The following is a 27,858-nucleotide window of genomic DNA, read 5'->3' on the forward strand; positions in this document are numbered from 1 at the left end:
AGGAGAGGAGAGGAGAGAAGGGAGAGGGGACAGGGGAGGGGCTGCTTTTGGTGGGTGGGACAAATAAAACGCGAGGCTATAGAAAGGGGGATGCTGCAGCCCCGTCCCCCTCAGTCAGGCATAGTCAGTCATATCTCACTCCACCCAGCCCCCTGGAAGAATATAAAAACCAACCACCACCACCACCGGCGGTGACGTGCATGCGCGCCAGGCAGCCGGGCAGCAGGAGAGGAGGGGAAGCAGCAGCAGGAGAGGAGGGGAAGCAGCAGCAGCAGCAGCAGCAGCGACGAGCCCAGCAGTATGTGCGCGCCCACGGGAGGGGCCGATAGAAAATGGCGAGTCTGTGCAAAAGGCAGCAATGCACGATAGAGAGGCGCGGCTTTCGGCAGGAACTTGACTCTTGGAGGCACAAACTCATTCACTGTGTAGGTAAGCTCGCTTTTGGCATTGTGTGTTGTTGTGAGTCCATGGTGCGAGGGGAGGGGAGGGAGGGGAGGGGGGGTCCGGTCCGGTGGGGAACTGTGTTGTGATTGTTTTCCTGTGTTTTTTGTTATTCTTTTTTGGTGGTGGGGCAGCGTGAATGAGTGAGTGTCTATAGGTCTATATGCTGTCCAGTGGAAAAAACCTATAGCTCTCTATGTATGAATGTATGAAGCTGTCATTTTACGCGGCCGCTGCACCGATCATATTCCTCCGCTCTCAAGTTTTCTGGTGCCGGGGCAGCAGCGGTGGTGGTGGTGGTGGGGAGGGGGACTGGGGGGCTGTGTGGGGTGGGGAAGGGGAGGGGAGGGGGGGTTCACCTGTTCTGCTCACCTGTGTGTGTGACCGACCGTGGTTTTTGGTGTTATTGTTTTGTGTTATTGCTGAAAGGGGAGAGGGGAGAGGAAAGGGAGGAAAGGGAGGAAGGGGGGGAGAAGGTGGGTGGGTGGGTGGCTGGGGGGTTTCGTTGGACATTTTTCTATACATTATTCCATAGCTGTTTATTTATTGTAAGCAGGACGTGTCACGTGGTGCAGATGGAGCTGCGCCGCGGCCAATCAGCTGGCCGCGGCTATAGGCAGTGCGGTGCGCGCGCCTCCGGGGGTTGAGTTTTGTGGTTTAAGGTGGAGAAGGAGGGGGAGGAGGGAGGAGGGGGAGGCGCGCTCCCAATCTCCAAACATGACGCCCCCTTCCTCCCTCCCTCCCTCCCTTCCCCTATCTCTCTCTCTCTCCTCCTCCTCCTCCGCTGCCCTGGAAATCGGCTTTTGGGAGCGCGCATTGCTGCATTGGGGGGAGAAAAAATGTCACAGAGGAAATAATTTTGTATTTTAGGTGGTGGTGGAGGGAGGAGGGGGAGGGGGAGGGGGGAGGAGGAAAAGGAGGAGGAGGAGGGAGGGGGGAGGTGTAGAGAAGAGAGACGCCGCGGTGCTCGGTGGTGCCTCTCCACCGGGATCAGACTTGTTGAAACGCCGAGAGAGAGTTCAGTCTGGCGCAGTTTGCCTTTACATATATTATTATCTATTTTTTTGTTTTGTTTTAAAAATATATATATTTATTTATAATTGCCAATCCACCTCCACCTCCCTCCCTCCATTCCTCGCTCCCATGACATGTGTCAGTCTTTGTCTTTCTAAACTACTGAAGCTCTCCTCCTCCTTCTCCTCCTCTTCCTTCCTGTTTTTGCCCATCCATCCATCGGCTTTTATTTTGGATTTTCTCCTCCATACATCTCCCCCCCTCCCTCCCTCCCTCCCCCCCAATCCCTCATATCTGGTGTATTTCATTAGCTCACTTTAATCCGGTTACATCGACCTATCCTGATGTTATGGCAAGATTATCGTCCACTCTTCGGCCCCCCCCCCTCTGATCTCCTAACCTCTCTCTCTCTGGGTTTCCTCGGCTCCTCTTCCTCTTCCCCCCGGCTCCTAATCTGGCTTTTATCGGTCGTTAAAGCGCCACCACCACCACCACCACCATCTCTTCCTCCTCCTCCTATACCTCCATCTCCATCTCCTCCATCGCTGCAGCAGCAGAGGAGTCGGGGTGTTGCATGCAGCAGCAGCAGCAGCAGCAGCAGCAGCAGCAGCAGCAGCTCCACTTGTGTGTTATCTTTTTGGATGCATCTCTGTGTCCAGATGTTGCTTGTTGACCCGTCACCTACTTACCCATCCGACCGCTGCATAATAACTCACATGGCCTGATTCCTGCTGCTGCTGCTGCTGCTGCTGCTGCTGCTGCACGGTGCAGCTTTTTAGTAAGGAAGCCCTTTAATGAGAGGAGGAGGTGGTGGTGGTGAAATTAAAAGCTTTGGCTGTAATCTCTGACCTCTGGTTGGTGTGATGATCAGTGTGGAGCCATAAGGAGCCATAGCAGCAGCAGCAGCAGCAGCAGCAGTGTAAACAAAAAGCCAACTAAAACAGCAGAATGTTGAATGTTTGGTGAGTTAAAGTGCAGCTTTTTACACATCTCAACCTCTCGCTCCTGTACGTCCGCAGCCTAATTAGTGCTGTTTTAATGATTTAGTGGGTCAGCGGGTTGGAGTTAAAAGCAGCAGCGGAGGAACGGTGTCTCTCTGAGTCGCCTTAATGAAGCCATGCAGAGCTCCGACTGGATGGAATAAACACAGTGATACCTGAGAGGAGACTGTTGGTCAGCTGGACGATGTGTTCAGTGTCGATCTGGAGATTTGACATTTGTGTTTGTCACTGTTTAATGATCAAACTGTGTTGTCTTCAAGTAGAATCCAAGTAGAAAACACTAAATATTCTTCTTCATTAAGGCGAGAGACACTAACAGGCAAAAACACTGTGTTTTCATGCACTGATCAATTTTTAATTTTGGGCTATTTTTCTTCCTTAACATGTATTCTTTCAGAAAAGTCCAAAGAAATGGTAGAAAATCCATATTTAGGTTTTTATTTGACTTAATTTTGTCTCTTTCGTCTGTAGATTTCTCCTAAATTCACCAAAAAGTTAACATGCTACCGTTGTCTGAGCCATGTCATGTCAGGTGTCATTGTAAAGCTCTCTCTCTCCTGAACAATGATGTAGACTCCAAAAATTCCTCCATATCCACAACCAATCGGAAAAGTACGATTTGCATTAACAATCTATGGAATTTTTTCAGTAAAGTCTGAAAGTAAAGGCCGTTTTTCCTCAGACTCTGAACCTGAAATCTCCACTTCAGCAGCACATACAGACACCAAACCTTCCAGTTTTATTCCTGTCTATATTCTGAAGGTTTTTACCGAAGGGATTGTTGATATATCATTCAAAGCCTGATTAATACAACATTTTATTCCTAAAAACAAGGCGAAATTAGATTTTTTTGGGCTGGTGACAGTATTTATTCATTTACAGAGTGATAGAAAGAGATATCCAAAATCCTCCTTTGTAAAAACATCTTACTCTAATATGTCAACAAAATAAAACAAGAATTTTGAAAGTGGCTTTATCCATTGTTCAGATTTCGGTTCTGGAAACATATGCAAATTAGAGCATATTTCATCAGATATTGCCTCATTTACATATTTAAACATAACATTTGACAAAACTTGTAATACAAAAAACATTTATCCTAATGTGAATGATAAACTTGGGAAGTTTCATGGTGATATCTGTTATTTAATTTTTTGTACCCTATTATTCACCTGTAGTGTCTCCCATTCTCCCGAGACAAAGAACCAAAGTCTCCAAAAATAACAAAGAACAAATGAAACAACTATTTCCTCTCCTTGCTGCTGTAATGAAGACGTTTGGTTTTAGAAGGTCAGCTAACGGGGGTGGACGTCTCACACGGACACGGGGGACACGGTGCCCCCCCCGGCCCCCCGGCCCCTCAGCCTCTCCGTGGCCCTCGGAGCTCGCACCCATAATAAAGTGTAGGGGCCGATCTGCCAGGAGAAAGGTTAACGTTATTAGTTGGTAGCAATTACAGCCCAACTGCTGATTCCTCTGGCACATAGAGAGAGAAGAGAGCAGCTCCTCTGAGCGCTGAGAGGTTGTGGCCGCGCTGCAGAGAGACAGACTGTGAGAGGGAGAGAGGAGCGAGGTGTGAGTCTGACTGGCAGATTGCTGGTTTTTTTAGTATATTTTATGTTTTTTTTATGTTTTTTTATTTATTTATCTAGGCTCAGAGCTGCTGGCTTCAGTTGTGCAGCGCTGCATCAGGCTGCTGCAGAACCAAACACTACACTTAGACCTCATGTGTTTTTATAAAATAAAATGGTTTCTTAATTGAATTTAGTAAAAAAATAAGAAGAAAAAAAGCACCATAACACATTAGGTGAGGATATAATTATGTGTAATTACAGGTACCAGGAGAGAAAAGTGTAAATATTCATCAACTTCAGCCCAGGTTTACTTCATCAGACCTAAAAAAAAGGAAACTAAACTGAATATTTTCGGATGTAAAGTGGTTTAAAGCTGCAGGCTCAGTAAAGCTCTGCTCCAATCAGATGTGTTTACATTGTTAACGTTGAGTATTTTGTAAAAAGTAAAACCCAGAGCAGAGTTTTTTATGATGCAGCTGCTGCTTTGTGCAAAGATGCATTGATTGGTTCCAACGCTGCGTTCACTACAAACCAGGAAAAAAACAAAACAGCAACATTCAAGCGGATGTTTCCTGCTGCTGAACTCAAACCCAAACTTTCTCTGTCACATTTCTGCAACACAACTTTTAAATATTAGGTTTTTTTTTATTGTCTAATAAGTTAATTTGTACATGAACGCATCATGTTATTAGATCCCAGAGGTTTTTATGATGCAGCTGTGACACAGAGATCCTGAACTTCATCAAATGCTGCAGTGAAACAGACATTTAAATGTTTTACTTGATTAAAGGGACAACGAGGAGTTTCTATTTGGTTATAAAGAAGTCTCACGTTAATGTGGATGAATCTCCGCTAACCACACTTGTTAATGGGCCCATTTTCGATAAATATATGGTTTTGTCTCTATCGTTATTTTGTTATTATCAGTGGTGGTGGAAATGCTGGTCGAGCCGACCAGCGTTTCTTTCTTTACTTTCGGTTTCGCGGCGAGTCATGAGAATAACGCCGCCGAATCGCTGTTTATGGTCGAACTACGACGGTATGTGATCGTCTTCGAACCTCTGACTTTAATTCTTGATGAATGAAAACATGAGTCTGTCTTGCGCCGGTAAAAGAAATGTACGGTGCACGGAGGCTCATAAATGTGTGAAAACGCTTCGCTTTTCCAAAACTCCTCATTGTCCCTTTAAATCTCCAAACATCTTCCTGTACTTTATATAAACGAGGACGTTCAGCTTCTCTGCTGCTCAACTCCAACACAAACCCTGCTCATCGTCGTAGATCAAATGAAAGAGAGGCAACAAAACTTTATACGTATTAATGTTTTTATTGAAGTTCCAGTTCATAAACTCGTGTTAAACAACCAGAGGCTCCAGGCGGTGACTTCTACTTCTTTATAAATATACAAGAGGAGAAAAACAAGGAGGAAGTGAAACATTTGAGTGTTGAACAAATCTCTCTCCATCCATCCATCCATCCATCCATCCATCCATCCATCCATCCATCCATCCATCACTCCTCCTCCTCCTCTCAGCTCTTATTCCAGTAATGGACAGATGGACAGATGGACAGATGGACAGATGGACAGATGGACAGATGGACGCCCCCAGAGATCCTCGTCCTGCTACTTTCACATCTTGCTCTTTCTTTTCATGGGGCTTTTCCTTTTTTTTTTTTTTTTGAAAAGGAAACAAAACAAAACATGGCTCATTTCATCAGGAGAGAGAGAGAGAGAGAGTGATCCTCGGTGCCAGCGCTGTAAATCTGTGTGTGTGTGTGTGTGTGTGTGTGTGTGTGTGTGCTCCATGCCAACCAGGAGCCCTGTGGGAGGAGGAGCTGCTCTCTTTGGGGTGAGAGAGTCGGGGGGGAAGAGAGGGGGGAGGAGAGGGGGGTTAAATACACCGCTGGCACCGAGTGGATGTCGACAGAAGGTGTGTGTGTCACTGTGTTGTGTCACTGTGTGTGTGTGTGTGAAGCTTTATGTCTTCCTGAAGCGTCCTCTCTGCACTGCTCTTTTCCAGCTAACACACATTTATCAGAAGTACCACAGGGAATCGAACCTGCGTCACTGCTGTCGTCTTGTTGTGGTTGTTTAGTTTCGGTTTTGTTGAGATATTTCAGGAGGTGACAACATGTGACTTTATTAGATTTATTTGTGTTTTTTAGGTTTTTTTGAATCTTTCAGAAGATCTCAGGTCGTTTCTTGAATCAAAATTTGTTTCTCTGAGTCTCTGGGGGACGGGACGTTGTTGTTGTTGTTGTTGTTGTTGTTGTTTGTAGTTTGTGAAGGCGGCAGCTGTTTCCTCCTCTCTGTTTGAAGATGTGTTTGATTCTCCAGAGTCACTCGGAGGTGAAACCTTTGATTAGTTGATTAGTAACAAATCACTTCCTGCTGCCGCTGCCACTCTGATTCTACTTTCTCTTTTACTCTCTTCTACTTCTACTTGGTCTTGTTCTTCTTTTTCTTTTTCATCATCTTCTTCTTTATGTGCTGTATTTGGACGTTTCATTATTATTTTGTGTGTGTGTGTGTGTGTGTGTGAGTCAGATGCACATGTGCAAACAACGTCATTATGAAACCAAATGATTTGATGAACCTGAATGTGGCCGATACTCAGCTGATCGATGATCAATAGATCAATTTAAAGACCATACAGCAGGAATCTGCTCTTCTCTTCTGTCAGAACCAAAAACAACAGATATTTATAATAAGTTCACACTACTAAGCATTAGTTAAGCATTAATAAATACTGAATTCTTCATTTATAACACATGAATACTCATTATTATTATAACCTTTATTTATTCTCGAGAGACATTGAGGTTACCCTCATTTTCAATGTCGTCGAGTTTAGCATGTAGTTTATAAACACTGTTAACTCATCATTGATGAGCAGTAACTGTGTTTATAAACTGCATACTAATGGGTATTCATGTGTTATAAATGAAGAATTCAGTGTTTATTAATGCTTAATAGTGTGTCTTATTATAAAGTGTGACCTAAACAGGTTTTATTTGACTCAGTGAATGAAATAAACGACACGAGGGAAAAGCAACTTCTCTTTAATTTCAGGAATCAAAGCTTTGAGTCTTCAGAGTCGACACGTCTCTTCTGTTCTTCACTTCCTCAAACTGCACTTTGTTCAGCCACTCAGCCTAAATTTTATGTAAGCACTGGGTGTGTGTGTGTGTGTGTGTGTGTGTGTGTGTGTGTGTTGTTCTTGTGTTATATGAGCTACCTGAGCTCTTTGGACGCTGATGCCATGTGGGCTCATGCACGGTTTGGAGTTTGTGTTTGGAGTACACACACACACACGCACACACACACACACACACACACACACAGGGTGCAGCAGGAATGTTTGCTGGGTTCGGCCGACGTTGTGTCAAAGCTCAGATTTGAGCACTTTGCTTTTCAAGAGCTACTTGATCGATGACATGGAGGAGTGTGTGTGTGTGTGTACTTTGTGAAGACTTACGACTTTTTAAGTTTAAAGGGATAGTTCAACATTTTGGCAAATTGGCTCATTGCCATACTTGTCAAACTTGTCCACCAGAGCGTTGTGGAGTTGTTGGATTGTGTATTTGATGAGTTTGATGAGGGAAACCAAGAAATCCCATGAGCCTCCGTAGCGTAGCTCTGAGCAGCTCACGGCTCTGCTCCACCGTTCTAAAAACAGCTTGCACCGACAATTAAAGGTAACAAACCTACTGCTATGACTGTAGGGATTATGGCAATGTATCCCTTTAAGGTTGTGTGTGTGTGTGTGTGTTTTGCACCCCGGGCTCTGGCTGTGAATCCACTATTAATGGAGTCATAGTGAAAGTGTGTGTCAGTCGGATGGTCGTTAACAATTAATTAATACTAAGTGGCACCTCGGTGTTTCCCAAACAAGAGCAGCCGCGGCTAATGAGCTGGTAATAACAGGGCAGAGTTAAGCTGTCATGGCTCCGACTTAAAGAGAATAATCTGGGATGTCGTCGTCCGATCGGAGCCTCGTGGTTAAACACGATGAATCTGTAATGAGACTAATTAAAATAAAAGATTTGTCAATGAGTCGTGGTGACGAGTTCAGCTCCCGTGTGTTTTCTGTTTCCATGTTCAGCTTCAAAAAATGAGTTTGGGATTACGAGGAGTTTCGGAAAGCAGAAATGTTTTCACACTACATTTCCCATGAGCCTCAGCGGTGCATGGTGAAATACTTGGACCGGTGCAAGGCGGACGCAAGTGAAAACATTTGCCAAGAATGTTTTAATTGATCAAGAATGAAAGTCGGAGGTTTGAAGACGATCAGATACCGTCGTAGTTCCGATACCAACTAGCGATCCAGCGGCGTTATTCCCATGACAACACCGGGCAGCGTCCGGGGAAACCGAAACTAGGAAATACTGGGCGAGTCGACCACTAAATAATAAGACAAAACAATATATTTATTATTAAAATGCACCCATTAAAGGTATAGTTCAATATTTTGGCAAATTTGGTCCATTGGTTTGTTACCTTTAATTGTCGGTGCAAGCTATTTTTAGAATGGCGGAACAGAGTCGTGAGCTGCTCAGAGCTAAAAATAGCTTGCACCGACAATTTGCTATGAATGCTATGACTATAGGGATTATGGCAATGGGCCAATTTGCCAAAATGTTGAACTATTCCTTTAACAAGTGTGGGTAACGTAGATTCATCCACATTAATACGAGACTCTTATAACCAAAAGCAAAGCAAACTCCTCTTTAAAGGATTCTGTATCAGCCTGCATTGCAATCATATACCCACAGGTGCACCCTGGGAAATGTAGTTCCTCAGAGAGAGAGAGAGAGAGAGGGGGGGGGGAGGAACAATAGAGCAGTAGCAGAGAGAGAGAAAGAGAGAGAGAGCGGGGTGGAGAAGTGAAGGCTGAGGGCCGTTTCTATACGACGACACATGACAGATGAGGTTTGCACAACAAATGACACGGAAACAAAAGGCAATTATTTGCAATTCAAAGAGTGAAAAGGAGTTCATTATGACTCGGCCTTGACGTGAGGACGCAGGTAGAAAACAAAAAAAAAAAAAGAAAAGGAAAAAAACGTTGGCTGACAGACCCGAACGTCACAACAACCCACAGTTAGTTAGTTAGACCCCAGACCACGCTCAGTGTTTTTATGGTTTAAAACAGGACGAGCATCCACTAAAATGAATAATATAAAAGAAAATAATGATTCATTTTTTATATCAGAACAAAGACTTGAGGTCTGATCCTCTAAAACACTAAAAAGAGAAAGATCTGATGAAGCTGTGAAGTGTTAAAATGTTTCAGCTCAAACCTGGAAGTTTAAAACCTTCAGCTGGTTTTTCATGTTGGAGACACTTTTCCTTTTGTTTGACCCGTAGAGAAAATGAAAAGCAAAGGAAGAAACGTGACCTCCATTACACCCAGTGTTGACACAAAGTGAAGATACAAAGATACTGGAAACCCTGAAGAACCAGTTTAGAGCCCAACGACGGCTCAACTCCATTATTCACCAGTGTAAATAAAGCTAACGGGGGAAATATGAAGCGCATTGATGATTTATAATAATAATTATTATTATTATAACTTTTATTTTAACTTGATAGTGTTAGTGATATCATAAATCGGCTATATTATAAATGATATCATATCATCATATATGGTCAAAACTGGAAGCCGGTTTTGCATTTCCGGTGGAATTGTACGTTTACGTTTCCATGGTTTTCAGTCCTTGCCAAAGTTGCGGTAAACGCATGGATCTATTAATCTATTAACGCTGGCTTTTACTGTAACACGGATGTCAGTTTGTGTGATATCCATTGTCAAAAGCTGGTGTGATGATCCATGCGTTTTACAGATTTTCATTGGAAAAAAAAAAATCCATGCATGGAAACGTAAACGTAAAATTCGTCCGGAAGAGCAAAACCGGCTTACGTTTTTGACGTTCGGAAAAATGTGGATAGCCGAGACAAAACACAAAACGTTTGAAACATACATAAGCACATCCGAAATACCAAAACGTAAAAGTGACAAAGATCAATTAAAAACAGAGACGTCTAGTTAAAAACAGGAGCAGTTGGAGGTAAAATAAGGATAAATATGGATTTAAATTGTCCTAATGATAAAAGTGTGGTGAGTTTCAGATCGTTTCGCAGCTGCAACAGGAAGAAAAATTGGACTTTCCAAATTCTAATGTACAGTATGTCAGAGACCGGCATTAAAAGATACTAAAGAGTTAATATAGGATGGTAAGAGACCAGTGAGCTTTAACAATAAATAAAATCCAGTGTCTATCACGTTTGTTAGACAGCGAGGGCCATTTAACTTTAGACTGTTAGACTTTTAAAGGAGGAATTCCTCTGAAAACAAGAGAGAAGAATCATCTCTCTCTCTCTGTGTTTTGGTCTTTCTCTCTCTGACAGCTTGTCAAGATGAACAAGGGAGTAAAATAAGAAAAAGCAGGAAAAAAAAGAAAAGGGAAAAAGCCGCCGACACTTCGCTCTCTCACTTTCAGCTTCTCTGCTCGCTTTTATTCATTCGTTTTTGTTTTTTTGATTTTTTTTCATGTTATTCATTTCACATAAACTTGAACCCAGATGTGGGACCAGCTACGTTTACAGAGACAGAGAGGAGGACGAGGACGAGGAGGGGGTTGGCGTGGGGGGTTGGGGGTTACTCGGCGATGTCAGCATTGTTGTAAACACACAGAAGTCATTGTGTGCAGAGCAGAATGGAGGACCGTCCCCTGTGATGTGGAGCTGCGGGTCGTGTTGTGTTGTGTTGTGTTGTGTTGTCCCACCGCCCCGAGGAAGACTGACCTCCTTGTCATTGTAACACACACACACACACACACACACACACACACACACAACAACAGGCCTCCTCCTGTGCGATGCGTTCGGTGTTGTTAGGGAAATCTCAGCAGCGTCTCTACTTGGATCGATGAATTCTGACAGGGTTCTTACGGATCCTTAAAAAGTCTTAAAAGGCATTGAATTCAGTAATCTAAAAACAAGGCCTTGCCCTTTAATTTGGCATTAAAATGTCTTAAATCAAATTTTCAAACGTCTTAAAAATGTTAACACTTGGTTAGTGGGATTTTATGATTGTAATTAGTCTCAAATCTCAAAATAATTGTTAACATTCTGACATAGAGAAGTTAGTGGTGGTCGTCAACGCTAAACTTCTCACCGCCACCAGCTCCCAAATCTGTTTTTTTTTTCCCCCCTAATCATTCATGTAGCAGTCACTTTACCTTGGACCACATAGGAAAGTGGGTAAAATTGTCCCTAACCCTATGTAATAGATGTGGTGAGGTTTTTAAAAAAAAAAAATTTATGCATTTGTGTTTATTGTAAAGTCGGTCTTAAATTTAATTTCAAGTGGCATTAAAAACGTCTTAAAAAGTCTTAAATTTAAGTTGGCTTAAGCTGTAGGAACCCTGTCTGAGCATGTACGTCACTCAGCGCTGACATAATGCATGATGGGTAAAAAAAATCATCATCTATATACGTCTGTACAGCCAGTTTACAATGGCCGACGTTTCAGGCAGGTCAAAGCTCCGCCCTCTTTTTTTATTTTATTATCTAAGCACAAACGAGAGCGAGCGGCGAGCAGGGATCAGTTATTATTCAGAGGTAAAGAGTCACATCAAGGGAGCGTTTGAGTTACAAAGCTGACGGTTTTTTTTCTGCGGCCGTGGGTCAGACGTTAATGGCGGAAAAAGTCATAAAACAACAAAGTCCTTTAATAAAAATGGATGCACACGAAACGGCGTGATGGTTTAAAGCAGCTGGGAGGAGAGACGACTACAAAGAGATTCATAATAATATAATATATGTAGGGAGGAAAAAAAGATGCAGGAAATGATCAGTGACTTCAGACGTCATCGTACAGGAGCCTTTTATTATTATGAAGTTGATTCTTCCAATGATCGCCTGTTTGATTCTTACATGAAACTTGGATTAAAAAAAACAAAGTAGAAGAAAAGAAACTCTCGGTTCGTAGACGGTAAAACAAGCAGAACAAGTGAACGCACCCCAGCAGCAGGACAGAAATTAGGAAAATGATGCATCTACGTTTAGTAAAAAATGACCATTAACAAACTAAACATTAACAAGTTTAGGTCTAAACATTAAAGGGCTAGTTCAACATTTTGTTTTAGAGGTAAATGCAGAGACTGCTTGCTGAAAAATAAGCGGTTTTGCATGAATTTCCCTCTAAAACAACTCTGTCTGGTAACGTGTTATTATCTCATAGTGTGGTGAATGTGCAGGTCACAACTTGTCCACCAGAGCGTTGTGGAGTTGTTGGATTGTGTATTTGATAAAGAGTTTGATGAGGGAAACCGAAGAAATCCCATTAGTCTCCGTAGCGTAGCTCTGAGCAGCTCACGGCTCTGCTCCGCCGTTCTAAAAATAGCTTGCACCGACAATTAAAGGTAACGAACCTACTGCTAAAACTATAGGGATTATGGCCCAATTTGCCAAAATGTTAAACTATTCCTTTAACCTGCCTGTGAGTCGGCACCGCGTTGGTTCCTACTGTTAACAAACTCATGCATATTCATGGGCAGGCCTCAGCAAACAGCCGGGGAAACCCAGTTGTTTGTTTGGAACTATTTTCAGCGGTGGATTAATACGCATTTGGTGCTGCAGCGAGGGTTACAGCGTGGGATTATAAACGCAAACACTGATGCACAAACAACGCAGCACTGTTGGTTTTCATCCATGACGAGTAGGAGCATCCAGGAAACAGAAACATCCTCCTTTAACTTTCATTTCTCTAAATCGGTTGTTTATTTCTCATCTTGTATCAGTTTGTGATTCTGGTTCCTGCACCAAACGGAGTCTCAGTCGACTAAGTAACGCTGTGTTTCTTGGAGACGTCGGCGCCGTCTGTGCTCGCCTCCCGCCTCCTCAGCCGCTCCGGCCTCTTTGTCTACAAACCTGCAGCTTGTCATTCATCTATTTATTCCTGCAGACGCTGCCTCCTGCTCTCACATGGAGGTGTTCCAATATGTTCCTCGTCTGGCTCGTCCCCACCGCTGCTGCTGCTGCTGTGGTTGTATGTTTGATTGTGTTGTGGTGATGCTGTGGTAAAAAAAGTAAAATCTCTATTTTCTTCTCTCAAAACCCGATTTCTGTTTACGATTCCCATTTTTTTGGTGAAATGACAAAAGGCAAAGAAATTATTTCAAATATGCATTTTTTTTAAATTGAAATAAGTTTACAACGGGGAAGTGTTTCGCTCTTCATCCTAAGTGTCAAAGCCGTACTATTCCACACAGCGGACTTGCTCTTGGTCTTTTTGGCAACAAAATTCTCGCCAACATGTTTGTTTACAATGTGTGGGGACAGCGCCGAAGTCACTACGGCAACCCAGCGCAGCCCAGATACATGAACGGGGGCTCTACCGTAATTATCCTAGTTAAAGGGATAGTTCAACATTTAGTCAAATTGGCCCATTACCATAATCCCTATAGTCATAGCAGTAGGTTCGTTACCTTTAATTGTCGGTGCAAGCTGTTTTGAGATCAGCAGAGCAGAGCCGTGAGCTGCTCAGAGCTACGCTACGGAGGCTCATGGGATTTCTTTGGTTTCCCTCATCAAACTCATCAAATACACAATCCAACAACTCAACAACGCTCTGGTGGACAAGTTGTGAGCTGCACATTCACCACGCTATGAGATAATAACACAACGTTACCAGACAGAGTTGTTTTAGAGGGAAATGCGTACCCGAAACTACATTTCAAACATGGCTACTGGGCATTTCAAAAGCACAAGTAGTTCTGAATATTTGCTTCATGTGTTGTAATGTACACATCAGCTGTTTTTCATGAATTTCCCTCTAAAACAACTCTGTCTGGTAACGTTGTGTTATTACCTCATAGCGTGGTGAATGTGCAGGTCACAACTTGTCCACCAGAGCGTTGTTGAGTTGTTGGATTGTGTATTTGATGAGTTTGATGAGGGAAACGTGGAAATACCGTGCTCTGCCATTCTAAAAATAGCTAGCTCCACTGTGGTGGATGTTTCTGAGATGAGGCATCAACCTGCTGCTGTTTCCCTGCTCGCTGCTGCAGCGTCCATCGCTCCTCTGTTGGCTCAACACTGAACAACAGGAGCTGCTGTGGCTGAAGACGCTCCGCAGAATTAAAACACCATAAAATCAGCGGAGTTCTCTTCTTTTTTTTGATGATGATTAGTGTAATTACCATAACGACCTGCAGGAGCTGAGCGTCGGCCCTGCTCGTCTTTTATTGTGGACAACGGGTGGAAGACGTCGCTCGTCCATTTGCTTTGATGCAGCTTTCAAACCTCTTGTCATCAGCTAATTTAGCTTTATATCATTTCCATTAGCTTGTTGAAGGAGCAGGTGGAGGACGCACGCTAATGGTCGTCTCAGTCAAACACACACACACACACACACACACACTGTTTGTTAATGGAAGTGGCAAATGTGTGACTGTGGTGTTGACGCCAGGTGAAAGTTTCAGAGAATATGTTTTTAATATATGTTGTTGGTTTCATCCATGCTACTGATGATTTAAGGACTGAAAAAGTGGATTTCACACCTTCAGTTTGTGCAGCAGTGAGACAACAACGCTGAGGAAACGTAGCAGCAGCGTCAACGGCTAGAAAACAAAAAAACAACAGGAAGTTCAGTTCTCAAAACGGCATAAAATCGGGAGCAGGTACAAGAAAACGGAAAAGAAAATTAGTTTCCTGAACCTTCGGTCTCTCCGGCCACATAAAGATCAACTCCTGGACCGTTTTCCTTTTTTATTTTATCCAGTTTCTGTTTTCCGTTTTCTAATTTCTGTTTTTTTGTTGTTGCGTTTTCTCGTTTCTGTTTTCCATTTACTGAATACAACATCTGAATAGTTTTGATGAATGAATTAAAAAGACTCAGATTCTCTAAGAGAACCAAGGTCACAAACAACAATAATCAATCAGGTGAATAATGTTTTCCTCTTCTTTTCTCGGTGATCCATTAGAATCAGGATTCAAGTGTAAAAATCAGTTCTTAAAGAACGGCTTCTTTAAACACTGCAAACACTCAAAATCTTTCCAAGAATACTTATTTCTTGTCACAATGTCTCATTTCTAGTCAAAACTAATCTCTTTCCACTTAAAATAAGACTCATCACCTAAAAAATGAACTTGTTTTTAGATCATTTTTACTTGTTTCAAACAAATTTTCAATTGAAATAAGTAGAAAAATCTGCCAGTGAAGCAAGTTTTTTGTGCTTGTAATAAGAAAGAAAAACCTGCTCCACTGTCAGATTATTTCAAGTGAAAATATGCTTGAAAGAAGTGAAAAGTGTCTAAAAACAAGCTAGTTTTTTATGATGAGTCTTATTTCAAGTATAATGAGACTTGTTTCGACTAGAAATGACATTTTGACTAGAAATAAGACAAATATTCTTGGTAAGATATTTGAGTTTTTGCAGTGAACTCATTCATCAGCAAATCCTCACATTTGTGAAGCCCCCTCCCCCCACCCACCGATACTTTACTACACATTAGCTTTCCTCCGTGTTAGCGCGTCGTCAGTCGGCGGTGACTTCCTGCAGCGATCAGTCATTAACACCGGACAACAAACCTGACAACGCTGCAGATAATTTACGGTGTGCAGCACGGAGCAGTGGGACAGTAAAATTTAATTTAATGCACCTTTTTTTATGCTCGCAACAAGGGCTTCTTCTGCAGCACACACACACACACACACACAGACACACACACACACACACAGAGCAGGGTAAGTGGAGGTGACAGGGCCAGCTGTGCAGTGTGAGGCCGGGCAGGCTGGCAGAGCTGGGGGCGCTCAGCCTCCTCTGTGTGTGACCGTGTCAGCCTCAGTTAGGTGTCAAGCCCACCAGGCCGCTCGCTGCTCACACACACACACACACACATGCAGAAACACACACATATGCACACAGATACACACACACATGCACACTCTCTCTCTCTCTCCAATAAAAGTGAAGGTCAAGCAACAAACGCCGCCGTCACTCCCGTCTCTGCCAGGAGAAATGTCACTTGTATTTTTATCTCCTCCTCTCTCTCTCTCTTTCTCTGCTGCATCTCATCCTCTCATCCTCTCATCCCTCCTTCCCCCTCATTCTCTCTCTCTCTCTCTCTCTGTATCTCTGTTTCTGTATCTCTGTTTCCTTCCCCCTCATCCTCTCTCTCTGTTTCTCTTCTTACCTATTTGTTCCATCCTTATCCCTCCTCGCTTTCTCCATCATGTCACATCATCTTCTCTCTGTTTTTTTTTCTTTTTAACCCTCTTCATCCTCATTTTTTTTCCTCCTCCATATTGTTTTCACACATGTTTTTCTTTTCTTGCCGTGTCTTCACTCTGCTTTCACTATTTTGACATTTTATCAGGATTATGTCACACACAGTGTCACCACAGGCTCTGCTGCTGCTTTCAGACCAGGCAATAGAGGAATCAATCAGAGCTCAAACATCTCTGGAGTTTTTTTTTCATTTTTTTTTTCATTTGGTTTCTGCCCAGAGGCGCTTTTTATATTCAGCAACTTTTTCTTTTCTTTTCTTTTTTTTTTTTTATATCATAGAATATTTCCTAACACCCACCTTTAAATGAGCGCGTTACTGTTTCAGCTGCAGACATTTTCGTCTCAGACTTAATTGTGGCGTAGGCAGGTTCGTTTTTTCATCTTCTCCTCCTTCTTCATTTCTTCTCCGTCTGCATCTCTTCAAACGCGCCGCTGTTGATTTAAAAAAAAAAAGAGAGAAAGAAAGAAAGAAAAACTTTTCTCTTTTCTTTCCTTTTTTCACTAATATCATCACCTCTCACACTTACAGTTTACAGACGACAAACCTCTGAGGTCGTCGTGTAAAAAGCTCTCAGATGCTTTTAGCTGCTACATGCATGTGATTTTATTATTTACATAAGTAGAGCTGCACAATGAGACAAAAAAAAAAAAAAAATCAAAGTGCATTTTCTGTGCGTCCCAATATCCTAAACGATGAATGAATGAATGAATCGGGGTCTTTGTGCAAGTGTTTTTCAAAGTAAATTGCTTTTTCAACGCTTAAAGGAAAAAGAAGTTCAGTAGGTATTTAAAGAGTTCACAGCGTGTGAAAGATATGAAAGATTTTTTTTTTTTTTTAAATATTCAAGTCTAATTTACGGTTCCTCTTCACGCCTTCCTCCAAAAAAAAAAAAAAGCTCCATGAAACTGATTCCTCTCTGCTGGATTAAGCGCAGCAGCAGTTTGGAGGTTTCAGCTGCAGCTGTGACACTGAGAGCAGCGTGGAGCGGCCCAGAGAGCCGTGGTAATGAATGTAAGGGTCAAAAGCAGAAGGACAAATTCCTTTTGAAATGTCATCTAAGAGAGAGATGGTTTTAAAAAAAAAAAAAAAAAAAAAAAAAATGTGCAGAAAGAGGAAAAAAAAGAAAAGAAAAAGGGGCCACAGCGGGGTGGAGGAGGAGTGGGTGGAGTTATATTTGGCTGGAGGTAAAAGTCAGTGACTCTCCACTGGAGTTTGTAGCTACAAAAACTGGATGTTGAAGCTTTTGTCGCAGAAAACAGTCGACTCTGAGGAGAAGAGAGAGAGGTCGACTACGACTCCCAGGAAGCTTTGGGGTGAGACGTCTGAAACTGTGTGTGCAGCAGCTAAAAGTTTCTTTTGAACGTATCAATCGATTGATCGATGGAGAGAGAATCAGTTTGTTGTGACGGTAAAAAACCGAGAAACGCAGAAAATTATATATTTTTTTAGATTCAGTTTGTTGTTGAGTTTGTTTTTCATGTGTCGTCCTCAAAACGGGAGCTAAGGCTCATGCATGTATTTACTATTATTGTTCCTATATTATCTTTGTTCCTACTAGAGTCACACCTCTTGGCTTTTCTCATCTCCATAGCAACAGCTGATGGGGGCTCATGTGTTTTGGGGCGAAGCAACAGTATTGTTGTGTTTTGTTGCATCAGTGACGGTAGGCCTAGTTTTATTGTGTTTGTTCTCAAGCTTCTCTTTCGGTGTCAGCCAATCAGAGGAGAGGAGGCTCTGGATCTCTGCTCTGATTGGCCGACTGTTTTCTGTTTGAGTGATCCAATAGAAAGTACTAGAGCAGATTTCAGAATAAAACACTCAGAGAAACCACAAATCCTGCAAAGTTGTTGGATGGATGGTGGGTTCAGGTGGTGGTGAGGAGGCGGGGCTTTGTTGTGACATCACAATGTGACAGGAAGTCCTGACGGCTGGTTTTTAAAGGCTCAGTTTCTGAATACAGGCTGTGTGCATTTCTCTGTGGACTGAGGCTTTGATACTTTCACAGTATTAATATAGAACCTAGAGCTGCTTTATAATCACATGGACATCTACCTTTATACTGTATGGAGCTTTAATCTACCTTTATACTGTATGGAGCTTTAACACAAACATCTACCTTTATACTGTATGGAGCTTTAACACAAACATCTACCTTTATACTGTATGGAGCTTTAACACAAACATCTACCTTTATACTGTATGGAGCTTTAACACAAACATCTACCTTTATACCGTATGGAGCTTTAACACAAACATCTACCTTTATACTGTATGGAGCTTTAACACAAACATCTACCTTTATACTGTATGGAGCTTTAATACAAACATCTACCTTTATACTGTATGGAGCTTTAACACAAACATCTACCTTTATACTGTATGGAGCTTTAACACAAACATCTACCTTTATACTGTATGGAGCTTTAACACAAACATCTACCTTTATTTTGAAGGAGCTTTAACACAAACATCTACCTTTATTTTGAAGGAGCTTTAACACAAACATCTACCTTTATTTTGAAGGAGCTTTAACACAAACATCTACCTTTATACTTCAATCTTTAGAGTTGCTGTCCACATACTTCTGTCTCTACAGTGTAACTCCTCACTCTGGTTGGATACTGGACATATTCATTTTTTTGTCTCTACTCATAATAATCCAGATGTTTGAGGTTTTTCCACTTGATGAGCGTTTTCTCTCTGAAGTGACTTGTAGCTTGTTTTTTTCCTCCCTTCATTTAAAAAAAAAGGAAAGAAAAAGCTGCGTGAAACACGTTTCTTTACGGCTAATTCTGGCTGCAGCCTTTTGTAATTTGGGCATTTTATCTGCCGGTTGTTGCCACAACAATGGGAGCAGTGTGCTGCGCTCCAGAGAGCCGCCGGCTGTATAAATCAGTGTAAGAGATCAGAACCACAAGGACAAACTCATGTGAGTCATATAAAAGAAAAATACTTGTAAAAAGAGAGACTGGGGTCATAAACCACCCACTGCATTTGTCACTGGAACTGCAGCTGAATAAATGACATTAAACCTCTCATCCAGACTATAATTGATCCAGATTTTTCATTTTTTCCATCAGATTTCCTTCAAGTGTCATTTAAAACAACAAAAGCAGAAGTCGTTTTGTGTGTGTATATTGAGTATATTCTCTGTTTTCTTTGTCTCGGAGGCCGTGTTTCTCCTTTGTGCTGTTTGAAGTGCAGCGTCTTCATTCACTTTTATCCACCTCACAGTAAAGGCACCGCGTTCCTATAGCAACACGACTGTTGCTTTTACAGTATATCAGTGTTTTCAGCGGGTTTTACTGTAAAACATCTGATCATACATGCATTTTGCTGCTTTGCATTGTGGGAACTTCAATCTCATGATCTTGTCTCTAGATCTGTTGTTGTTGAGTGTTTTTGGAGTGGGTTTTTTTTTTCTTTTTCTTGTCTTTTATGCTGACAGCTGCGGTTTGGACGCGATGTGCCGTCATGAGCGTCATATCTCAGGAAAAGACCTTGAGGGGAAACTCAAGGATGCACCGAGAGGGTTTTTGGTTGGTTAAAGGTCACGAGGCGTTTTTGGCTTTAACTCAAGAATCCAACACGGAGGCGTAGGTCACTCCTCTGGAAACTCAGCTTTTCCTTTTTTTTTTTTAAGGGGAAACACTACAGGTGAATAGGGTAAAACATTTTAAACTAACAGATATCACCATGAAACTTCCCAAGTGTATCACTCACATTAAGACAACTATTTTTTGTATTACAAGTTTTGTCAAATTTTATGTTTAAATATGTAAATGAGGAAATATCTAATGAAATATGCACTACTTTGCATACATTTCCAGAACCAAAATCTGAACAATGGATAAAGCTACTTTCAAAATTCTTGTTTTATTTTGTTGACATATTAGAGTCAGAAGTTTTTACAGAGGAGGATTTTGGATATCTCTTTGTATCTCTCTGTAAATGAGAAAATACTGTCACCAGCCCTAAAAAAAAATCAGATTTGGCCCTGTTTTTAAGAATAAAATGTTGTATAAATGAGGCTGTGAATGATATATCAACATCCCCTCTCTTAAAAACCTTCAGAATATAGACAGGAATCAAACTGGAAGGTTTGGTGTCTGTAAGTACTGCTGAAGTGGAGATTTCAGGCTCAGAGTCTGAGTCTGAAAAACTCATTTTGAGAAAACGGCCTTTAAAGACTTGTACTGTAAAATCTCATAGATTGTTAATGTTTATCATACTTTTATGATTGGTTGCAGATACGGAGGAAATGACAAATTTTCGAGCCTACATCATTGCTTAGGAGAGAGAGCTTTACAATGACACCTGACAGACAACAGTAGCATGTTAACTTTGGTGAATTTAGGAGAAATCTACTGACGAAAAGAGACAAAATGAAGAAAATGAAAACCTTAATGTGGATTTTCTACCATTTCTTTCGACTTTTTCTGAAAGAATACATGTTCAGTAAGAAAAATAACCCAAAATCTCAAAATTGATCAGTGCATGAACAACCAAAAACATTGTTTTTGCCTGTTAGTGTCACTCGCCTTAATCAAATCAGTTTAATGAGTTTTTCCGATCATTTTGACAAGGTGAAGGACGTTTGTGTTTGTGCTCTTTGATCTGGTGCCAAAACTCAAAGTGTGGCGCTGATAAGTCGCTGCTGCTGCTGTTGTTGTTGCAGGTTTTTTGTCCCAGACACGTGTGCACTGTGTTGCTGCTGCTGAGAGTCAGATTGAGGAGATGAAGCTGCCAAAAAGCCACCGACTGTTGTATTGTGAAGAACCAGTGACAAAATCCCCACAGCTGTAATTCTGCAGGAAAAAAAAGTCAGTAAAGCATGTGACGGGCAGGTTTGACTCTTTGGTTCTGATATAATGAAGCTCTTTGGTTTGTTCTGAGCCGGTTCATGTTAGTTCATCTGTGTCTCAGTGTGTGTGTGTGTGTATCAGTGTGTGTGTGTGTGTGTTTTGTCAGTTTTGGATGTGGTTAATGAGTCGTGAACATTTTGTGAACTAAGGTGTGTCGTCGTATCAGCGGCTCTTTGACCGTCGTCCACCTTTGGACCGTGAGGAGCAGCCGGGTTCAAGGATAGTTAACGGCTATAAACACACTTCCTCCCTGTATATGTGTGTCTCTGTGTGTGTGTGTGTGTGTGTGTGTGTGTGTGTGTGTGTGTGTGTGTGTGTGTGTGAGCGAGCAGTGGGCGGAGCTATAAGAGCACATTCCTCTATATTAGTGATAATATCATTTAATATTAATGTGAGAAGGAGGCTGCTCTGCTGCTGCTGTGTCAATATTGAACTGCAGAGCTGCTCCTTCTTTCTCCTCCTCCCTCCTCCTCTCTCTCTCTCTCTCTTGTTTTATCGCTCACACGCACACACACACACACACACATGCGCACACATTAACACACACACTGTCAAACTAAGAAAAGAGAGAGAACACAACCTGACCTTTAATTTGCAAAAAGGGAAATATTTATGACCAGTTGTTAAAGCTCTCTTGGGTACAGTGCTGCATGTGTGTGTGTGTGTGTCTGTGCATGTGTGTGTGTGTGTGTGTGTGTGTGTGTGTGTGTGTGTGTTCATTGTTAGGCCAACACACTAATGTATAGATATTTCCATTTAAAGACCTTCTCCTCCTCCACTCTGGGTGTGGATTCACAATGTGTTTCTGTAGGTAGTGGTGTGGACACATTAAGACGACTTAAAAGCAGCCATATGGTCATATCTGTGTGTGTGTGTGTGTGTGTGTGTGTGTGTGTGTGTGTGTGTGTGTAGATGTGTGTAGGTGTGTAGATGTGTGTGTGTGTGTGTGTCACGTGTTCCCCCTCCCCCCTCCTGCCCAAATCACTGCAGCACTTCGGCTCAGCTCCAAAATGGCTTCAGATCTGAAACTCTCACCATGGGGTGCTCCCTTAATGCCACCGTGTGTGTGTGTGTGTGTGCTTTTGTGTGTGTGTGTTAATGTGTGTAGGCCTATGTGTGTGTGTTTGGTTTGTGTGTGTATTGGCAGTGCAGGTGAAGAGTTCTCATCTCCGTCTCTTTTCGAGGAAATTATTTCTTCTTTCTTGTAAACATCTACTTGAAGCTTGTTGGTTTGTGGGTTCAAGAGCAGCTTCAGTGTGTGTGTGTCTGTGTCTGTTTGTGTGTGTTAATGTGTGTGTGTGTGAGCTGAAGAAGCCTGCATGGTGGCTGAGCGGTGAAACATCCTCACCTGGCCTTGGTTGGTTGAGTCTTTGTGTTTCCTCTCTCCTCCATGTTCAGACGTTCTCTCTCTGTGAATCTGAAAACTTTTTCTATTTTTCTTCCGGCTGGTTGAGAAGAAGTTGTTGATTTCAGTTCCTTTCCTCGACGATCTTTGTTGTTACATATCATTTTCTAACAGTTATCCAGACTAAACAAACCACGCTTACCTTATTTTCATTTCTTTTGTTTTTCGTTATTTGTTTGGAGCGTCTTCGTACATGCCAAACACATCCTCATGACGTTTGCCGTGAAATACAGAACGAATCACCTTGTTGTTAGAAAACCAGCATGAGAACAATTGTGACAGATGAGAGTTCTCATTTTTCATGTCACTATATCGCCGTTTAGACTAATCTGATGTTTGTAAAGTTTATAAAACCAATGACTGGCCAACATTACTGTTTCTGTGTGCACATTTTTGTAATTAGTCATGGTTATCATAGATTAGCAGGGCTAACGGTTAGCTACCTGTTTAACTTTAATAACTCAGTGACTCAATAAACGCTTCATGAAAAAATATTTTTTTCCAGCGGATATCTGAGTTACAACATGACTGAGCTAACTGGAGTAGTTTCATGTCGTGTCCGACAACGGGAGGGTTTTAACAGCTGACGTCCTGATGTTAGCTTCGCTACTGCCGTTAGCTTAGCTACCGTTAGCTGTCCCTGTCAGCTGCAGCCACTGATGCTTTCTAGACACTGTGATTCCCCCAAAATGAATAAATACAACACATAGCAACACAAAACACACACACAGAAATAGTAATGTTTCTTCAATCATTTCAGATCTGTCTAAACGGTGAAAGGGCGTGAAAAACATGATATAGCCTACTATATATAGGCTAGCTAAACTCTCGCTCACTACTGTGAATTCAAATGACATGCTGGTTTTCTACCCAGAAGTAGCTGTAAATAACAAGGCGATCCGTTTTATAGCCTAAGGTCTTCTCGTTTGCAATCCCAGAGATGATCTAGTTTCATTGTCATGGTAACAGCACAATGTCGTCCCTTATTACTAGCCTACATTACAATGCACTTCTCCCTTTTGCTCCTGTTATAATCACTGTGACCACTAGATGTCGCCTAGCAGCGAAACGTAACGACAACCTGCTGAGATTTTTACAATTCTGTCGATATGGAAAATATTTTTTTAAATGTCCATCAAACAGCGACAACTTTGTGACATATTGCTAGTTGTCTTTTTAATTTTAAATTCATTTTATTTGGGAATTAAAACACTGTAAAGTCTAAAAAAGCAACAATCTTTCATGTAGAGTTGATATTGTCGTGTCCTGTGTTGTAGAGAGATGCCGTTCATATCTCACGCTCTGTGAAGAAAATTGAGCAGCTAACAGCTTTAATTGTGCTTCGGCCTCAAACACACGGACGTCTCTGTCTCCTGGACGTGGACTCATGCTTTTGTTCATCATATGACGTCCGGCGGCACAAAAACACGATTTCATGTCCCAGATTTAACCCGTGAAAACAGAACAACCAAACACACATTGTCTCACAGTCTCCGTGATCTGTGACGTCTCAGTGTTTTGTCCTGAGTGTCAGCGGGTTTCAGCTGTCCTCAAATAGCATTTCATTCTACATTTAATTTGACTTTGACACAACAATCGGAAGAATTAGGAGCTTTAAAGTGAACCACGATGGCCAGACTCACAGTGAACCGCGACGTCCACGTCTACATCGCTGACGTAGGCTAAAATGAGAGATAGCGAGATAGAGAGATAAATTTTATTTGCCATTTGTACATTTGTTAAGGTACATAGGAATTCTTGTGCACAGTACAAACATAGGCCTACAACAAACAAGTAAAGATAAGCAAGTGCACACAATTTAAAAGGAAAGATATAAACAGTAAAGAGTAAAAAAGGCAATGAATAACAATAAATAGTACATTAGGAGTTGGAATTTGCTTTTTTTCTGATGGAGAAACGTACAAAACACTGACATGTCCACAGGTGTTGAGTTCAGGGAACCAGCGTGTCGGTAATTACCAGAGCTGCTGCTGAGACTTTTGCTCTCAAACATGCTTTTAAACAAAAAAAAAAAAAACCTTGAACATCACAGAGCCAGAAGAACCACTGCTAGGGTTTTATGTTTTTTATTTTATCCTGGTCAAGATATTCAAGCTGAGGTGCAACCATTAGCAGTTGAGCTCACAGCACAGCACGACCAGGTAGAAGACACTAATGGTGTTTTTGTGGGGGGAAAACTTCCTGAAAACTTCTAAAAAATAAAAAACTTAAGAAATAAAATAAGAATAAAAACACATTAAGGGTTGAAAATGGTACAGCTTTTTTTTATACTCAGAGGCAGCAACACCACCCTGACCCTGGTGGTCAGAGATAGTCTGCTAATCCTCTGGTGCAGAGATTAGTTTAAATGTCACGTTCCCTAAATAAAATAAATGCAAATTTAATCTCACATTTAAATTAAAGGACCAGATTGTCTTCATTTCCTGTTTTGTTTTGAAGTTATGATCCATAAGAGGTTGTAAAAACCATCTCAGTGTAGTTTTCTATCTCCTTTGAAGGGCTAGTAACAACAGGTCAGTGTCAGCCAATCAGAGAGGAGGAGGCTCTGAGCCTTCTTCTGATTGGATGACTGTTTTCTGACTGATCCAATAAAGAATAGAGCAGATTTCGAAATAAAACACTCAGAGAAACCACAAATCCTTCAAGTTGTTGGATGTTTGGGTCCAGGTGTTGAGGGGGCGGGGCTTAGTTGTGACATCACAAAGTGACAGGAAGTCCTGACGGCTGGTTTTAAGGCTCAGTTTCTGAATACAGGCTGTGTGCATTTCTCTGTGGACTGAGGCTTTGATACTTTCACAGTGTTAATATAGAACCTAGAGCTGCTTTATAATCACACTACACATGGACATCTACCTTTATACTGTATGGAGCTTTAACACAAACATCTACCTTTATACTGTATGGAGCTTTAACACAAACATCTACCTTTATACTGTATGGAGCTTTAACACAAACATCTACCTTTATACTGTATGGAGCTTTAATACAAACATCTACCTTTATACTGTATGGAGCTTTAACACAAACATCTACCTTTATACTGTATGGAGCTTTAATACAAACATTCACTTCACATTTCACTCAGAATTCGTATCTAATGCAGAACTAAAGTTATAAATCAGCATAAAAAACTAATCTTCCAATCAGAGCAGCTGACAATCATCTTTGTGTGTGTGTTTGTGTGTGTGTGTGTGTGTGTGTGTGTGTGTGTTTTAAGGGGGAATTTCACTTATTAAATCCATACATCTTCCCCTTATGTGCCTCGCCGCTGTGAATCGCCTCCTTTGTCTGTCAAAAATGTAAGCAAGCACGACTTCATGTGAAAATCATATGATAACAGGAAGCCCCCCCCCACCCCCAACCCCCACCCCCACACACACATACACATACTATATAGGCTGCAAATACACACACACATACACGCACCAACTGTCCAAAAATATCGCTGTTGTTCCATCAGCTCTGGGCCTCCTGACCTCGTTAACTCGCCCAGATTTCAACCTCACATCTGGCTGATGCTGCTCAGCCTAATGCATATGTATATATAGGGTACATATATATATATATATTTATGTATACAGTATATATTATAATACACCACTTGCCTCTTCACTTGAATGGAAAATCTCCTGCTTCTTCTCCTTCAAAATACTTCCTCTGCTCCCCCCCCCCCCTGTTGACTAGCTGCTGATTTACTGTCAGTGATGTGCAGCGAGTCGCATTCAGACTCTTCTGCTGAGAGAGGCTGCTGATAAAAGGCTCAGATAAAAGTCAGATTGAAGCCATTAGAGTCCGTCTCTCTTCTCCATAAACGAGCTCACACAGCGTTGTGGTTTAGTCCTCTCAGAGCGGACCGAGCAGCTCCAGCCAGAGTGTAAAGTGTTCGACCTCTGACCTCAGGGCTAAAAAAAAAAAAAAAAGGTCAAAGCTGCCGATCTGTTTCAATTAGAAACCTGTTGCTAAGCCACTTTCTTTCTTTTTTTCCATGAGGGAACAAAAGAGCGTTTTTATTTTACTCTCTTTATGTGCACATGTATGAGAAAGTAGACATGTTGTTGGATCAACAGACTAAATGTATCTTCAGTAAAAAAATTCAGCTTCATCTTTAAGTATGAGCCTTTTCTAAAATGATCTAAGACTGAAACTGTGCGGAGATATTTTAATATTATTAAAGTGTTTCTGTACATACCATATTGACTTGCTATTTGTTTGATATTTTTGCAGTTCTTCAATTTGATAATTAATATTTAATTTCTCACAGTGTAAAAGCCAAAATGGTGTGAATCTTTATTTATCTTTCCAAATTCTGAATGTTAATCCTCGAAAACATAAGAATAGTGTTGTTTAAAAAGATTCAAGCAGCAGAGATTCAATTTTTGGTCTTTGATGACATTTGTAATAATTTACTTTTTAGCCTCTTTTACCTTTTTGACCACATTACAGTATAGTAATTCATTTTAAGAGTTAAAGTAATTGTTGTTTTTCATTGTAATACTGCACAACAGTCACATTTAAACCTGCTGTCACTTCTTGTTCTTGTAATAGTTGTGAATATTCACTGTGTTTATTCCAGGTTTAATCAATGTTATTGACTCCAGAGAAAAAGCAGCAGCAGCAGCAGCAGCAGTAGTTCCCTTAAACGTGTAACCCATTAATACATAAATGCATTAAATAAGATTGAGTGTTATTTAAGTTTGTGCCAAGACTGAACATAAACTCAGAGAGGAGGTTTTGATCTTATTTGGCCGGTGGACGCGGACGCGGGCGTCTTGTCATGTCTGAACAACAAACCTCTGTTTCACATGTAATCACATCAAACTGCAGCCGACGAGTCTGATGATCCCAAATTATCCAATCAAACTTTATTGTGCCGAAAAAGCATCAGTGCTCGCTCACTGTCTGAGAGCTGGAACCAGGAAAACTTCATTCACTCCACTGGTGATGATACAGTATATCTCACCTCGAATGAAGAATATGTGATTATTTTAACCCAAACCACGTTTACATTTAAATTACTTATTGTTTCTATTAAAGTTCCATACAGTATAATAGATGTTTGTGTTAAAGCGTTTTGGAGTTGTTGGATTGTGTATTTGATGAATTTGATGAGGGAAACCAAGAAATCAAATTAGCCTCTGTAGCGTAGCTCTGAGCAGCTCGCGGCTCTGCTCCGCCGTTCTAAAAACAGCTTGCACCGACAATTAAAGGTAACAAACCTACTGCTATGACTATAGGG

General features: G+C 41.5%; 1 protein-coding gene across 1 annotated transcript in view; it reads left to right on the top strand.

Annotated features, from left to right (window-relative positions):
* Window positions 1–286: 286 nt before the first annotated feature.
* The window catches only part of lcor (ligand dependent nuclear receptor corepressor), a 90,271-nt gene continuing 62,699 nt past the window's right edge, over window positions 287–27,858 (top strand). Inside the window, exon 1 of the mRNA XM_085786045.1 lies at window positions 287–429. Within this exon, the coding sequence (XP_085642171.1) occupies window positions 333–429 (97 nt within the window). The 5' untranslated portion in view covers window positions 287–332. The remainder of the gene's footprint in view (window positions 430–27,858) is intronic.

Source organism: Trachurus japonicus, chromosome 1, assembly GCF_045865225.1.
Source record: "Trachurus japonicus isolate A0001 chromosome 1, Traja_1.0".
In the NCBI taxonomy this organism is placed as follows: Eukaryota; Metazoa; Chordata; class Actinopteri; order Carangiformes; family Carangidae; genus Trachurus; species Trachurus japonicus.